The sequence below is a fragment of the Drosophila sulfurigaster genome, chromosome 3 (assembly GCF_023558435.1).
Source record: "Drosophila sulfurigaster albostrigata strain 15112-1811.04 chromosome 3, ASM2355843v2, whole genome shotgun sequence".
NCBI lineage: Eukaryota > Metazoa > Arthropoda > Insecta > Diptera > Drosophilidae > Drosophila > Drosophila sulfurigaster.
In genome coordinates, this window is record NC_084883.1 from 40331724 (window position 1) to 40347269 (window position 15546).

General features: G+C 39.3%; 3 protein-coding genes across 9 annotated transcripts in view; 2 read left to right on the forward strand and 1 right to left on the reverse strand.

Moving 5' to 3' along the window:
• Window positions 1–355: 355 nt before the first annotated feature.
• On the forward strand, window positions 356–5280 carry LOC133845000 (SH3 domain-binding glutamic acid-rich protein homolog). 7 transcript variants are annotated; one of them, XM_062279304.1, is made up of 6 exons: window positions 357–734; window positions 1853–2281; window positions 3196–3285; window positions 3518–3587; window positions 3650–4672; window positions 4743–4895. In XM_062279304.1, exons 1-5 carry the CDS (start codon window positions 690–692, stop codon window positions 4444–4446), a joined length of 1431 nt encoding a protein of 476 aa, XP_062135288.1. In that variant the 5' UTR covers window positions 357–689; the 3' UTR covers window positions 4447–4672; window positions 4743–4895. The 7 variants fall into 7 exon arrangements, with proteins under 7 accessions (XP_062135290.1, XP_062135288.1, XP_062135289.1 ...); XM_062279305.1 differs by having other exon boundaries at window positions 4746–4895; XM_062279307.1 differs by lacking the exon at window positions 357–734 and adding an exon at window positions 1703–1792.
• LOC133844995 (translocation protein SEC63 homolog) lies at window positions 4926–9455 on the reverse strand. Its single transcript, XM_062279298.1, has 4 exons — window positions 8980–9455; window positions 7804–8513; window positions 5743–7012; window positions 4926–5575 (listed from the first exon to the last, which is right to left on the reverse strand). The coding sequence occupies exons 1-4, from the start codon at window positions 9101–9103 to the stop codon at window positions 5397–5399; spliced, it is 2283 nt and encodes a 760-aa protein (XP_062135282.1). The 5' UTR covers window positions 9104–9455; the 3' UTR covers window positions 4926–5396.
• Window positions 9456–10000: 545 nt separating this feature from the next.
• The window catches only part of LOC133844990 (uncharacterized), a 29497-nt gene continuing 23951 nt past the window's right edge, over window positions 10001–15546 (forward strand). The window contains exon 1 of the mRNA XM_062279289.1: window positions 10001–10549. The gene's annotated coding sequence lies outside the window, so the exon portion shown is untranslated. The remainder of the gene's footprint in view (window positions 10550–15546) is intronic.

Here is a 15546-nt window from a genome sequence, read left to right on the forward strand (position 1 = left end):
CACAGCATCTATTTGTATGTATTAAATGCTAAAAGAAACATAATTTTATAATATATTTATTTTGTCTAATTAGATATTATTATTATTGTAATATACAAATTAGGTCACACTGAAAACAGAAAATAACGCACTCGCTTAGTATTTTTATTTAGGTTTTAGCAAAGTAGAGTACTTTGACAAACTTATAAATCCACATCTGAAATCAGCTAAGACAATAATATTTATTGAAAAGTAATGAGACTTGTAATATTTAGCAGCGAAAACCGGTTTGCTACAAAAAATCGATTTTCAAATAAATTTGAAAACGTCGATGCATCGATAGTGTCATCGATGTGTGGCCACCTCTACCTATCGATGTCTCTCCATCTCTAGTAGGAATAAAAAGGCAGCGAATTTGTGCAATTTAATTATTAATTTTAAACATCTCTACACCTTTTGTAGATTTCAACTTTTTATACGCGTTTTTATACGAATCGACTAGTGTTTTGCAGCCGATAGCCCAGTGCGCGCATATTAATAATCAACATTACGTATCGCGGTAGGGGCCAAGAGCAAAAGCAATCAAAAAGCAGAGCAAAGAAAGTTCTAAAAATATTTTGATCGTCGTCGTCGTGAAAGTCGCATATTTAATTTCGCGCAACAAATAAAGCTTTAAATTAAAAAAGATCCAACAATAATAAATTGCAAAAATGGTATTGAAAGTGTACGTCAGCGGCATGTCCGGCAACAAGGAGGTGAGTTTTATACTGCAGTGTCAATGCTGCGTAGGTGTGAAGCGGGGTGGGGCGAGGCAAGACAGGCTAATGGCATAAAATGACAAATTATATGAGTGTGTCTGTGAGTGTGTGCTTTGTATGACTGAATTGTGAGAGTCAGTGTCATGTTAATGGAATGTTTGCATGGTTCAGTTTAGCAGGATAGATATGTAGATAAAGAAGAACTGCTCAATTGCATAGTCTACACACATTCTTTGTTTGTTTGCGTACTCTACACAATACACGCATTTATATATGTGTTTGCGTGTGTGTGTGAATGATGATGTAGTACGTACAGTTGAAACGTCATCGCGCTCTCCCAACAAAACAGAACAGCAAGTGGGTATTTTGATTGGCGTGTGCATGTGTGCTGTGCGTTTGTGTGCGTGCGCTTTGATGGTGGTGGCAAGAAGCAGCGCAACGACCGCAAACATTTCCATATAAGCCTATTTGGGATAGTGTGGGAAAGCATAAAAGAATATTCATTGATCACAGTTTTCCGTTTGCGTGGGTAAGCGAGCTTAACTATGTCTGCGCTTGTCTGTGTGTATGATTCATGTCGATGACTCTTTTTTTCCACTCATCTTTGTTTGATTCGCGTATTTGCCAATAAGACTTTTAAACAAAGCTCATTGTGCAGTGCAACGAGGGCGTGAGCATAAAAGAGAGTAAATACGAGAATGGAGGAGAGCATTGAGCTTGACTGTGCTTTGTGTTGTGCCGTTGTTTATTGTTGTGGGTTCAAAAGCAAGGCGTCAGCGCTATAAAAAAGTTGAATGTATGTATGTATGTATGGCATATATGAACATGTGTAAAGACCTTAGGTAATAAATAAAGGCCTTTATCAGAAATTAATTACACGCCTGCTTTGATAACTATACTATCTACACACACATATACTAATGCATGATTTAAGGTACAAATAAACCAGTTCAATTTGTTAGTTTATGGGAGAGAGTTCATGTGAATGTCTGTGTGCGTTTTAGGTGCTTGCGTGTTTTGTTAAGGTGCCTGTGTGTGTTTGTTTGGGCTTGCCGGTAACTTAATACCAGGGCTGGCAAAGCAGCAACATCGAATTAATTTTCGGTATTTTTTAGGTGAAGAAACGCCAACAGCGCGTGCTCATGATCCTGGACAGCAAGTGCATTCAATATGACACCGTTGACATCACAGAGCCAGGAAAGGAGAGCGAAAAGGAGCTGATGCAAAATAAATCCACAAGCAATGGCGGCACCGTCAGCGATCCAGAGCCCCGGCACCCATTGCCACCGCAGATCTTCAACGATGAGGAATACTGTGGTGACTACGATGCCTTCGATATGGCCAACGAGATTGACACGCTGGAGGTGTTCCTCAAGTTGGCGCCAGCCGACACAACGGCCGTGAGCAGCGCTCAAATCGAACTGAAGCAGGAGAATGGCGATGCTAAGGAGGGCGAGAAGGAAAAGGAGGAAGAGAAAGAGGCTGGTGGTGATGGCGAAGAGAAGGCTCCAGCGGAAGGCGAGGCGGAGGTGGAGAAGGCAGAGGTTTGAGAGCTTTTAAGCAATTTGTACTTTTCTGTTTACTGTTACGAAACGACAACAACAAAAAGCCTGCACAGAAGCAACCACAAAGACAGCAATAATAATAATAATAATATGAATAACAATAATAAATTTAACAGCAAGTTTCAACTACTAACGTAACGTAACGACGTATTCAACAACCAGCAACAACAGCAAACAGCCATGTTAACTGACAGTAGCAAAACATAACATAACATAAAAATGTAATCTAACAGCATTGCGGCAAAGAAAAAACCTGTTGTCCAGATTCGAGTAAATTCGGGCTTCTCTCTTATATTCACCACGACTGCGGTTCTTTAAGCTAAGCTACAATATTTATATAGTATATTAAAAAACATATATACTTTGACATGCATACTACTACACTTACACACATACACCCACACAACACACATACGACTGTGTTCACGCTGAAGGAAATTAAATTTTTTAATCAAAATACATTTATATTTATTATAAAAAACTGACACACTCACACACCCATTTTGTATGTATGTAACATAATAATTGTATTAATTTTCAAAAACAGTTTAAGTTTACTTAAGCTTCCAACTGAATTAACTCTAAAATGAAGTGAACTAAACCTAATTGAGAGTGTAGTAAGCTAAAAATAAAATAAAAACCTGAACGTTTTGTGCGGCTGAGTTATGTTAATGCGAAAACATAAAAATCCGCTGGAGATATATAAGAACATATGAAATAAAATTGAAATATATTTGTATTTACTAAAAAATTAAAAACCGTAAGCTTTTGTAACTCACACAAACTCACCACACTTACCACAAGCTGCGTATAGCGTTTAACAGTTTTTTAACAGCGCATGTTAAGTAACAACGAGAATCAAAAATGTTCTAACGATTTAAACAACTTCAAAGGGCGAAGACGAAGCTAGCGAAGATAAGGAGAAAACCGAGAGTGCTGAAGGTGAAGACGCGGAGAAAAAAGAAGAGGGTAGTAAAGAAAAGGTAACTGTACAGTCAAATGTATAGATTCTGCATGAAAGAAGATGAAGAAAACTTAACATTATTCGAATAGAGGCGATCGAGAAGCTAATCCGGCATGTGACTGCAATAAAGAAGCTAAAGTACCGTTAGAGAAAGTAGTTTAGAAAATACTTACTGATTTTACATACATTCTTCCACTCTTAACATCCCACCAACACAATCACAATTTGCACCTAAACATAAACCCCATCAGACTGAAACGGAAGCCACCGAAGAAGGTAAAGAAGAATCCGAGTCCAAAGAGGAGAGTGCCGAGTCTACAGGTAAAGTAGAGGAAGTCAACGAGTGGAATATGATCTTAACTTTCTCCTGACACTGACAACAGACAAAGCAGATGATGAAAAGAAGGCCGAAAAGGAAGGCGATGACGCGGATGCTGAAGAAGGTAAAACAGAAGAGGCTAGCGTAGATGAAGATGGTAAGAAAACTGAAGATGATTTAGAGGAGAAGCCAAAGGACGCCGAAGAAAAGTCAGAGGATTCCGAAGAAAAGGTGAAAGAATCGACAGATGAAGAAAAGATCGAAGAAAATGAGAAAACTGATGAAAAATCAGACGAAAAGGAAGAATCTGAAGAAGAAGAAGAATCCGGTGAAGAAGAAGAGGCCGACGCAGAAAAGAAAGAAGAGTCTGCGGAAAAAGCGGAGGAACAAGAAGCAGATGAGGAAGAGAAAACTGTAGAAGCATCAGAAGATGCCGCAGAAGAAACGAAAGATGAAGAGAAAACGGAGGTAGAATCAACCGAAGAAAGCAAGAATGAGGAGACCACAGCAACAGAAGAAGTCGACGAGTCAAAGAGTGATGAAGAGAAGAATGAGGAAGAAACAAAAGAAACGGAAGAGAAGAAAGAAACAGAAACTGAGGAAGGAAAGGAAGAAGAAACAAAGGAAGTCGACGAAGAGAAAGAAGAATCAAAAGAAACTGTAGAGGAGAAGCAAGACGAGGAAGTCAAGACAGATGCTGAAGAAGAGAAGAAAGAAGAAGAAACCCAGGAAACGAATGAAGAGAAGAACGACGATGAAAAGGTCGATGAAACAGCTCCAAAGGAAGAAGCTGGTAAAACGGAAGCGAAAGAAGACGCAGCGGAATCTTCTGCTGAGGAAGAAGAAAGTGAAGAAGAATAAAACACAAACTGCCAACAAACCCAACGAACAAACGACGAAACCCTGAACCCCGAACTATCCACACCCCCCTCATAAACTGAACCGCACCTGTAGTTGCATCATCCTCAAACACATACACATTGAAGCAAACTCGCACACACACAAACTACTAGCACATAATGAACAAGAATTGTAAATAAAATGCAAAAAGAAAAGAATTTACTAATCATAATACAGCTGGTGGAGGGTAATGAACATGTTTATGATCTTGTGCCAAAGATAACACACATTATTGTATAATTCTCTTGTTTCCACAGCAGTTAGCAACAGAAGAATTGACAGCTGTTCTTCCAGCGTCTGCGAAGAATTCTTCCTCGGACTCGGCATCGGCCCAACTCTTGGACACGGAACGCGCAGCGACCTCACAGTAGACTTATGGCACTTAAACAATTTAATGATATTATTATAATGATAAATAAATCACTTAAAAAATCGAAAACTTCTTTTTTTTTTTAATTTTTATTTTGAAAATGTTTTATATTATTTTTTGTTTGTTTTTCAGTGTCACGTTTCTCACTTTTATAGTTTCGAGTTGTTTTTGTTTTTTTTTTGTTTGTTTTGTATCCAAATAATTAAATATACAGTACATTTATAATTATGTTTAGTACGCAGACATTTAAAAATGAAGTTTATATATTCCTTGACTTATTTATTTACGCTCTAGTTTCGGGCTCTATTATCCATTATCTTTTAACTTTATCCATGTTACAAAAACTAGTTAAAAAAGAGACTGTGCGAACCTCATTATTTCGCAACTCAAAATCATTTACTAAAAAAAGAATAAAAAAAACAAAATCCAAGTTGTTTTTTTTTTCTTGTTAGGAGACGGGTAGAACATTCACTCGCTGGGGAAAGAGGTTTTGGATGCGCTTGTCATGAGACGCATTCTTCTGGGGAGTTTGGGGCGCTATCTAACCGCTATCCTCCTCATCTGAGGAGTCCGTTGTGTAATCGCTCAGATTCTCTTGTTGATCATTGTGCTCCGGCTCCGATTCGCTGAGATCCCATTGTGGATGATCTGTCGGTGGTGCGGGCGCCTTCTGCACATCCAATTTAAGCTCTTGCTGCTGATCCATGCCCAGATACGAATCTTGAAGAAAAGGAGAGATTATTGTAGTTACATATAAACTTCTAACAATATTTCTGCTGGTCCCTCAAAGCAAATGAAAATCAAATTGCAATCACGAAATTTTTAAGTTCTTCGTTGATTTAAACTTCTTCTTAGTTAACTTCTCAAATTATTCTTAGTTAACTCACCCGATCGCAGGCAGACCGTAAAGGTGTAAACGCCGGGCCAACGCGGCGCCGTAAACTTCAGCTGTATCTCCTCCTTCTCGACCAGATTTGTCACATGATACGGCGCTGTCAGCAAGGTGCGCGACTTGCGATCGCAGATGTATGTCCACCAATACTCCTGCTTCTCCTCGGGGAAGTAGGGACAGTGCACCGCATGCGACATGCGCGACTTGCCCTCAAGACGTTCGCGCTTATTGAGCTTCGCCTGCAGACGTTCCCATTCCTCATCGTCATCATCATCAAGCGAGGAATTGTTCCTGCCCTGCTTGTCATCATCCTCGCTGCCTGATCCCGCCACAGATTCCACATCGCTGTGCTCGCCGGCATCCGATTCCGCCTCCGAGTTGGCTGCCGTTTGATCATCCGTTGTGGATGCCGCCGCAGTCGAAGCAGCTGCTGCAGCTGGAGCTGCCGGCTTAGGCGGTGCCGCCTTCTTCTTCTGATTGTTAACGGGCTTCTTGCCGCCCTTGCCTCCTTTGCCCTTGCGTGGCTTAGCCCAGGCCGAAGCCTTCTTAACGGGTACAGCGGCAGCAGCAGCTGCGCCAGCGCCCTCCTCATCCTCAGCCTCTTCGTTGGGTTCATCGTTGATGCCTTGCTTCTCGGGTGCCTTCGTGTCACCGAACAACGAACGCATATCCTTACGCTCCAATGTCACGGTAACGGTGACAATGGCACCAGCTGTCACCACATTGGTGTTCTCATCGTCAATTACCTCGCAGCGTATGGAGAAATCAATCAACGGCATCTTGCCCAGCACACGCATAATGTTCTCGTACTCAAAGTCCGACAGATTCTTCAACAGCATGCGACTTTCCTCAGGCTTCAGTTGGGCAAACTGTTGCAGATTCTTCACATGTCGTTTCTTGTTCATAAAGTACAAATGATCTTCGGTCAGATGCGGCAGCTGCAGCAGCGGCGACTTGAATTCCCACAGTCCCTGAATGATCATTGGCGACATCTTCATGCAGTTCTCGATTGTCTCGATGCTGGGCAAACGAGGCACACGTCTTGCATAGGCCATCATCACCAGCTGATGCACACAGCTGACCATCTCCTGCACCAAATACGGACACTTCTTCACTATGAACTGACGATCGCGTTCCAGTGTCTCAGCGTTGAGGGGAATGCGAGAGAGATGGGCATGGAGAATAGCACGTGCCTTGATCGAGTACATGCGACACAAGGGATGTTCCTTGCACTTTTCATTCAGATTGGGTAGCTGTCGAATGAGCTGTGAATAGTAAGAATAATAATGTTATCAGTTTGTATTCATGCGGACATTAAACTTTTAAAGATTTAGCTAATGTTAGAAGATGTTGCTATTGCTGTTGTTATTTTGTTAATAACAGTTAAATATTAATGTTAATGAATGTTAATTACAGTTAAATAGAATCTATATTAAAAGAAGCTATATTAAAATGCTATAGATATGGATATAGATATAGGCGTAAAGCCCTGAAGTAGGTGAGCTACCTTAACATAAGACATACTTTTTATTTTATAGACTAACCTATTTCTATTCATATTTAGATATTCCCGCTGTTGTCAAGTTAACAATTCACGCTAGAACTTTTCAAGATATAAATTACAGCAGGGCTATTCTCAACTTCTTGGGAAATTTCAGTTGAAGCGTGACGGTAAGTTAGTTAAGGTAACGTCATGCTTAATAAATTCTGGAATTGTGTTGTATTAGAACTGATATGCAACCTTTTAAGTCATCTAAATGGTATTTCTTTTCTACGTACCCCTTTTAATTTAAATTTAGTTTTTCCTGCACTTTCTTGTTAATTCAAGTTTAAAGATACTCCAAATAAACTATTCTAAAATAAATAAACGGAGATAAAACTGATTTCCCTTTCTATTAAAACGCTATTCTTAGCAAACGCTGTTAACTTAATGTTAACTCTAGGCATGTTACAAATACATTTGCACAGCTAATATTCCTGTTAAACAGCTGTAAATTTTACAGCCGCTGTTAACTCTTATACTATTTTCGGATAAGATAGGCGCTTGTTTACTTACCGCAGGCACTTCATCGTTATCCGACTGCCGCTCGATGACCTGCGAATTGTGGCGCTTATCAAACTCCAGACTTGCCGCCAGCACCATGAGAGCACGCTTGAGCAGCATATGCGGTGTTTTGTGGATGAAATAGAAATACATCTGCGTCGTGTCCAGCAAGACTTTGTCGCCACTGAAGCGTATGGAGCGATACCACCAGACACCCACGGCCGAGGGCATGGCCACCATAAAGACCAATCCATAGAGTCCCAGCACCCAAACACTGTTTTCCTTCTCCACAATCCAAGAGGGCAGCGCAATGCCAAAGGACATGGCACCCGGTCCATCGGGATTGCCATATTTCTCATAGTTCTCCTTGGCCACATCGTCGGTAAGCGCCTGATACGCTTTGCTCAGCATCATGAAGGACTTTTCGTCACCTGTCTCCTTGTCGGGATGCAGCACCTTGGACAGTCGGTAATAGGCCTTCTTGATTTCTGCCTGTGTCGCCGTTGGTGGCACATTCAAAATCTCAAAGGGATCAAAGCTTGCCATCTCATAGTCGAATTGTGAGACACGATAGGTGAGAAAGAGAAGCAACGCCCAACCAAGCACAATCGTCACTTTGATGGCCACCGATTTGAGCAGACGATATGGCTCCGCATTGGCCAGAATGAAATTCTTTTTCACACAGTCGGGACATTGGCACTCTTCCTTTCGCTTGCTGGGGTCTAAATGATAAGACGAGAGAGTGTGATTAGAATGCAGCTATGTTACGAGAGTGTGAGAGCACAATCTAAGTCCGCGAGATCATTGATATTTACGTTTGTGTGAGTGATTAGAATGCAAGCATGGTCAAGCAATGTGCTTGCGGAAGAGTGAGAGCGCAAATAAGATCGCGAGAGCAAGTCACCTGCGTGTGAGTGTGTCTATGTATGTGACCCATTTGTGAAGTGAGCTGGCTTAAGACATCGGTGTTGCTGTCGCTGCTGCATTCGTAGCTTTCACCAACACAAGAGCTCAGTTCGTCAACGTTGTTAGAATAACTTATTGGAACGTGTCCATTTACCACACATGTTTGTAAATGGGGAAAAGCTCAATTACACACACATACACATATGCGCTTGAAGACGTTCGCGATTAGTGAGAGCGGGAGGGAGAGAGTGTGATTAAAATCTAGCAACAACAACTACTAACCTTCTTTCTTTTTACGTGGCCAATAATAAATCGTCGTTGGTATCAATACCAAAGCCAAGAATGATAACACAAAATAATAGAATGTTCCGCCACTTTCATCATATTGAAACTTTTGACCCGCCATTGCAGTTGTTGCTTCCGCAAAACCGGCTCCGCTCCTTTTTCTCTAATTATTTACAAAGACAGCGCGTCGTCGAGTGGTTGGTTGATTGGACTTTTTTGTTGGTTTGGTGTGGTCGTTTTTTGCCCAAAAAAAAGTCGGTTGAACCCAGCTGATGTTTGGCACGCTGGCAGTTAGTGAACTGCGCGCGTTGGGATTAATTGATGAACAAATCGTGCAAAGTTCACTTGCAGATTGCTGTTGACGAAGTGTAATCGTTTGGTACACAGCGATCAATTATAACAATTTAACGCCGTGTATTTAAAAAACTTATGTATTTACACTCCTCGTCAAATGACACGTCTGTACAGTGTGACCGTGTGTGCAAATTTGCAAAATGTCATGCTGCATAAGTAAATACCGATTTACCATTATTTTTAGCAGGTGCCGCCTGCTGCGTAGTCTTTGCAACTACGAAAACAATCGCTGTAGGCATGCTATTTGTGAATTTCATTTTAATTTACATTTTCTACTCAAGTTTAATTGAGCTTTCTTCTAAGCTGTTGTGTAGTAAAAAGCGTAGTCAGCATTAATTTTAAAATAATGGCTATCCCACTATTAATAGTATTTTTGGTATACCTATAAAAGTTACCAATCGAATAAGATATCGATATGCCACTTAATTGTAACTGTCAATTTGTCATTACTTTGGCATAAAATAGATAAGTAAATATAGTTAGTTAAACTGGCTATAATTAATTAATGAAGGACACACCAGACATCAAAGCATTGAAAAATTGAAGTCCAGCCTCAATTTTAAAGTAAACCTACATATTGAAAGTGGTATATTTGTGTATATTTCCGGCAGCAAATATTGGTATATTTTGAAAATCGATGCGCGGTCACGCTGCACTCTAAGAATCTCATTATTCCCTCGCGTTGAACGCGCAATGTGAAATAATCAAAATTCGCTCGGTGAGAATTCGATGTTCAAAAGCAAAGTTACTAATTTTTAATAGTTTTATAAACAAAAAAATAAATAAAAACGGCAGCATGCCTTAACAAATGGTGTGAAAATCGAAAACGTCATAGCAGAAAAAAGGAGAGCCAAGTGCGACTCAACAAAAAAAAATAATAAAGAAAAGAAAAGCAAGGTGCCAGTAAAAAGAAGAAAACCAGTTATGTATGCGAAGTCGCGCAGTGTTTCCTTTTTGTTGAGCAAAAAGCAACATTTTATGGCGAAAAAATGTTAAATGAAAGTGTTGTGCGATTCGTTTAAAGTGAGTGTTTTAACGCTTATTAATTATATGGGCACAAAACAACAACAAGTCCAACAACAATAAATGGCCAGACAAGGTTACATTTTCCATGACAACTTCACGATCCACAAAATTTTTTTGAAAAAACAGACCAAAAGCCGATTTCAAGCGAATTTCTTGCTGCAATAAGATATATCTACAACACTAAAAAGTAAGTACAACTTACAATGCACTAGCCTTAAAATAAATACAAAAAAAGCAAATAAATAACTGTGTGTGGGTTTTTGGCGTCTCGTCTTTGCAGTCAAAGAGGCGGCGGCCGCCTATGTATGTTTGTATGTGTGCGCAAAAGGCAGGTAGAAGAGCTGCACGCACACATAGATAACTGAAACTCAAGGGCAGCTAGAAATTAAACGTGTGATTTGTTCTTGTGCGAAAATACAAAATAAATAGAGAAGAAAAAAGCTCGACGCTTCGTCTCTCCCGGGACAGGTGGTTTAGTTTTTGTTGTTATTGTCGCTGCTATTTTATTTGCTAATTTTGTCTGGCCGTGGCCTATTGCCAATGCTAATTTTAATTTTTAATTTGAATACTATGATTGTTTACCTCTCGCTCTCTGTCTCTCTCTATCTGCTGCACATTTTATGTAATTGCCGAATTCTTCAATGCGAGTTGAAGAGTGAAAAATCGATAAATCAGCGCCGCTGCAGCTGTGTATGTGTGTGTTTGTGTTGTGATGATGCGTGGGCCGTGGAGCCAAAGGACGTAATTGGGGTAGGAATCTCATGCACACATACATACTTAATAGCGAGTGCACAGTTTGCGTGTGTGTTCGTGTATGCTTTCATGTTGCTTGCATGTGTATTTGTATTTTCGTGTGTAAGCCGCATTAAACAAATAAGCCGCTCAATGTAAAAACGCCAAGTTTTCTTCTCATAGTATTTTTGGCGGCTGCCGCAGCGCACTCTAGCTCTCCTGCTTACTCATAAGCACATACACATAAATATGCATGTGCGTGTATGTATATGCACTTGAGTTGTTTGCAGCATTTCGTGCATTTTCCCCCACTTTATGCACATCAGAAAAATCAATAAAAATGGTAAAAAAAATTAAAACTGCTAACTGCTGTTTGGAAAGCAAAAGTCAGCTCAACAAATAAATAGTGTGTACATATCATATTAACCCAATTTCAATATGGCAGACAACAAATGTAGTCAGAGATTAGACAGAGAGCAGAGAGAGTGAGATGACATGAGAGCCAAAGAGAAGCCGCGAGCAATGACTGCGAATAAATTAAAAAAAAAAACAATAACAACGACTAAGAATTGTGCAAAAAAGTTGCGTGACTCATGCGGCGTCGTTTTAGCCCGTTTGTGTTAGGCAAAGTGACTTGAAATGTTTAATTTTAAAAATTTATTCAACTTTTCGCATTAATTTCTAATCGCAGCAACAGCAGGAGGCAATTCCAATTGGCCAAAAGTCAAGTGTGTGAATGCGTCAGCAACAACAAAACGAAAAGCAACGTCATAATTGCAAGCTAATCTGTATAACAATTATAGCACAGTATCGAAGTAATTAAAGCATTTTCTTTGGCCGCTTTTCTACAACTTTTTTTACGCTCATGATATCATATTTTCGTTGATTGTTCTCAATTAAAGTGCCAGCGAAACAAAATTCTATAGAAAGCTGGTGTGAAAAATTACGCTATTTATATATCTACATGTATTGGAGACTTATCTGTGTTGCCATTTTTCTGCTGAATTTCCGGCAATCGATCAGTTGTGTGTGTCTGGCGATTTATGTATGTTTTTTGTATCGCATGCGATATTTAACATTTGCGACATCATTAACAAGGCGTCGCTTATCTATTTGTTGTTGAAAAAAAAAACAAAATAAACGCGTGCTTAAATTGTCAGGACGCATGTATTTATTTGCTTAGGTCGCGTTTTGGTTCAGACTATCTAATATTTATGTGCTGGCGCCAGCATTTCGCACCACGGTAATAGAATGTCTTTTCCTTAGCAATTTTTACACTAGAGATGCGCAATGTTTTTTACTTGCTGTTGTGTAATTTGCCATTACTTTAAGAATAATCGTGTTTATACTCGTGTTATTGCTCACGCGCTCATCTCCAATGCTGACCTAGAATTTGTCGACTGTCTCGCTCTCGCCCGTGTATTGTTCACTTATTTAATTGTCACGTTCATTGGTAAACTGCGCTTCTTGGTGGCTGCCAAAGAAATGACGCCATATTGCGTGTCATACTCTCAATGAACTTTCGATGTGTGTGTGTGTGCAAGTTGCCCTTTGGCAATTGCGCCAACAGCTGACATTTGACAAAAGCAAAATTGCAGTCATAACCAAGACACATGTTTTACACTCTTAGATAGCAGTTTCTCTTTATGTACCACATGCTGTTAACCAGATTAAATAACAAATGCAAAACATGTGTACATTTGTTTATTCATAACTCAAAAATTTCATATTGAATTGGAGAATTTTTTCAGCTTAAACAGACTTTTCTTTATATGGGCGAGAGCGTGAGTGTGTATTGTATTGTATTGTATTGTTGTAGTATGTAAGCTTCTGTCATATCAGCGTAACTTTGAGCTCAACAGACTAGTGAGGTGTGTTGTTATGTACTATTTGTTTAGCCTTGCGGTTGCATTAAAACTTCGATCAAAGAACTTGCAGCACAGGGCATAATAATGAAATTGACAAGTTAAACTGGCTTTAATAAAATGCTTTGATCTCGAAATAAATTTGTGTGTAACGCACAAAAGAGAGCAAGAGAATGGGAGAGACGGAGAGTATGTGGAGAGATTAGTTTTTGATTGCGTTTTGTTTGCATTTGAAACGTTTGTTTGTTGTTGTTGAACTCTTATCTGTTTGTGTGAAAGTGAGTCAAATGAGTTTGGACATACGTGTGTGTGTGTGTGTGTGTGTACACACATGTTTATACGTATTGTGTATGTGGGTGTGTATGCAGACGATGCGCCCCCTTTTGTTATGTTGTGGATTTCATTTCGTTTTTTTCATTCCTGTTATCAGCTCTCTCGCTCGCTTTATGTATATTTTTGTTGTAGTGCGTTTGGACTTGTACTTTTCCACAGCAGACCAAAAGAGAGGTGCTGATGATTTGATTATTTCATGCTCAGTGCATATCGAATTCAGTGTGTAACTTAATTGTTTACCCTTTCGCGTTGCTAATTAATGATTTTTAATTATTTTATCAGCTTGTGGCGTGGATATCTCTTGGCCCATTTAAAACCTAATTAGTTTAATGGCACACGTCGCAAATTAATTTGAAATATGTATTACATGTTGCTGTCAGCTAAACGATATCCATCTTCTCTCAAACACACACACACATCGCTGCACACTCACACTTTCACACAAGCGCCTTAATTGTTTACAGATTAGTTTCAACTATGGGCAGCACTGGCTTTGGGTGCTGGGTGTGTCCCATGCGGCGGGTGTGAACAATTAGCTGAGGCAACTGCCAGTGTGGCCAGTGATGGCTGCTTGTGCAAAAGAGTCACGCAAACTGGGCACACCTGCCTCTAGTGCTTGACTGATGGAGTCAGCAGCTCATCACGTTCCACAACGCATTTGCCTACTGATGCTAATCGGCTGACAAACAAAAACTATGCAGCTATTTTTGGGCACGCTTTTGTTTTCTATCCATCTCTATTTACCTTGCGTAGGTCTAGCTACTTATGGCCATTGATTTATATTTGGCACAACCATTTGCCATATTTGTGCACATTCCACGGAAATTGTAAATATTTGGCGCTAATAAGCGTAGGCCTCAATTACTCCCAACTGTCGGCTAATCTCAGCTCTTGACTGTGGTCAGTTCGGCATCATTGTCTTTATCATCATCACCATCATCATCACTGCCATCAGTGTTATGGCAGCACATTTCTATTGCCATTCCCAATTGAACTCAATTGAGTGCTTCATTATGCAAGCCCACAGAAACTGGGCAGTCGGCAACACAATTCATCAATCATTCAAATCGGCAATTCGTAGCACATAAATCAAGCGAGAAAAACCAATTAGGCCAATCAAAACACGAAAATATATTTTATTTCTTTTTATCAGCGTATTTTCAAATACTCTATGAAATGAAATAGCATGAACAATTCTTTAAATTTCGAAAAAATTTGAAAAAAATGAAAACAATCAAATATATATTTAAAATTTGTAGTTGCAAATTAATTGAAGCACCAAAATTTCACAAAAGAAAACTCAAATGCATGTTCAGAATTCAATAAAAACTAAATCAAAAACCTGTAATATTTATATTCGAAAAATTAATCTGACTATAAAACGCAAACGCATCGAATTACTTGCGTAGCAACAATTATACTCTAACCATTCATAATTTAATTTCAATTTATGTGCTATCATACACGTTTTACTGTGCATCAAATATGATTTATGATGGCCCCGCCAACCAAAAAAAGCCAATTCATAAACTACTGCAATCGAGAGAGAACAAAATCAACAATACAATAACAACAACAACTACAACTATTCGCAGTATGAATAACCTTCAACACCTCGACAAATTTTGCGCAACGCCGAAATCAACAAATATGACGAAAATCAATTTTCAATTTGCATGCGATTTCTTTTTCGAGTGTTTCTCGCGTGCAAAATTATGCAAATTAGAGACAAACAGCCAAAAGTTTTGAAGCTGGCGGCGTTAGCAGCGTTAACTGCAATATGCAAAAAACAAAAACCTCAAAAGTGGGTAAAAGACGAAGAACCGAAAATTAATTCATAGCACTCAAGTATTTGCTTGCATGAGTTTTCGAAAGGCCTGAGGAAATCTTTGTGTTCGCCCTTCATAGCGAGGGGCTTCTTAAATTAAAATTACGAATCAGTGTTGCCACTTTGGCTATTTTATAGCCACTTTTTTGAAAATGCTAATAACAGCAAATCTTTATTCAGTTACGTAATCTTTAGTAGTTTAATTTTAAATAATATTGGTTAGTTGTCTTTGTTACTAATTGAAAGTAGATGGTTTGTATTTGAAAGAGACAAATTTTTGAGTAAAATGAAACCCTTACTTTGTTTTTGAAGTTGTTTTTTGTTTGTAGCTACTTTGGCTACCAAAATTTGGCATCACTGGTCCAAACTGTATGACTCAGCAAATACACAGACACAAACCACAAAATACATACATGTATTTAAGAG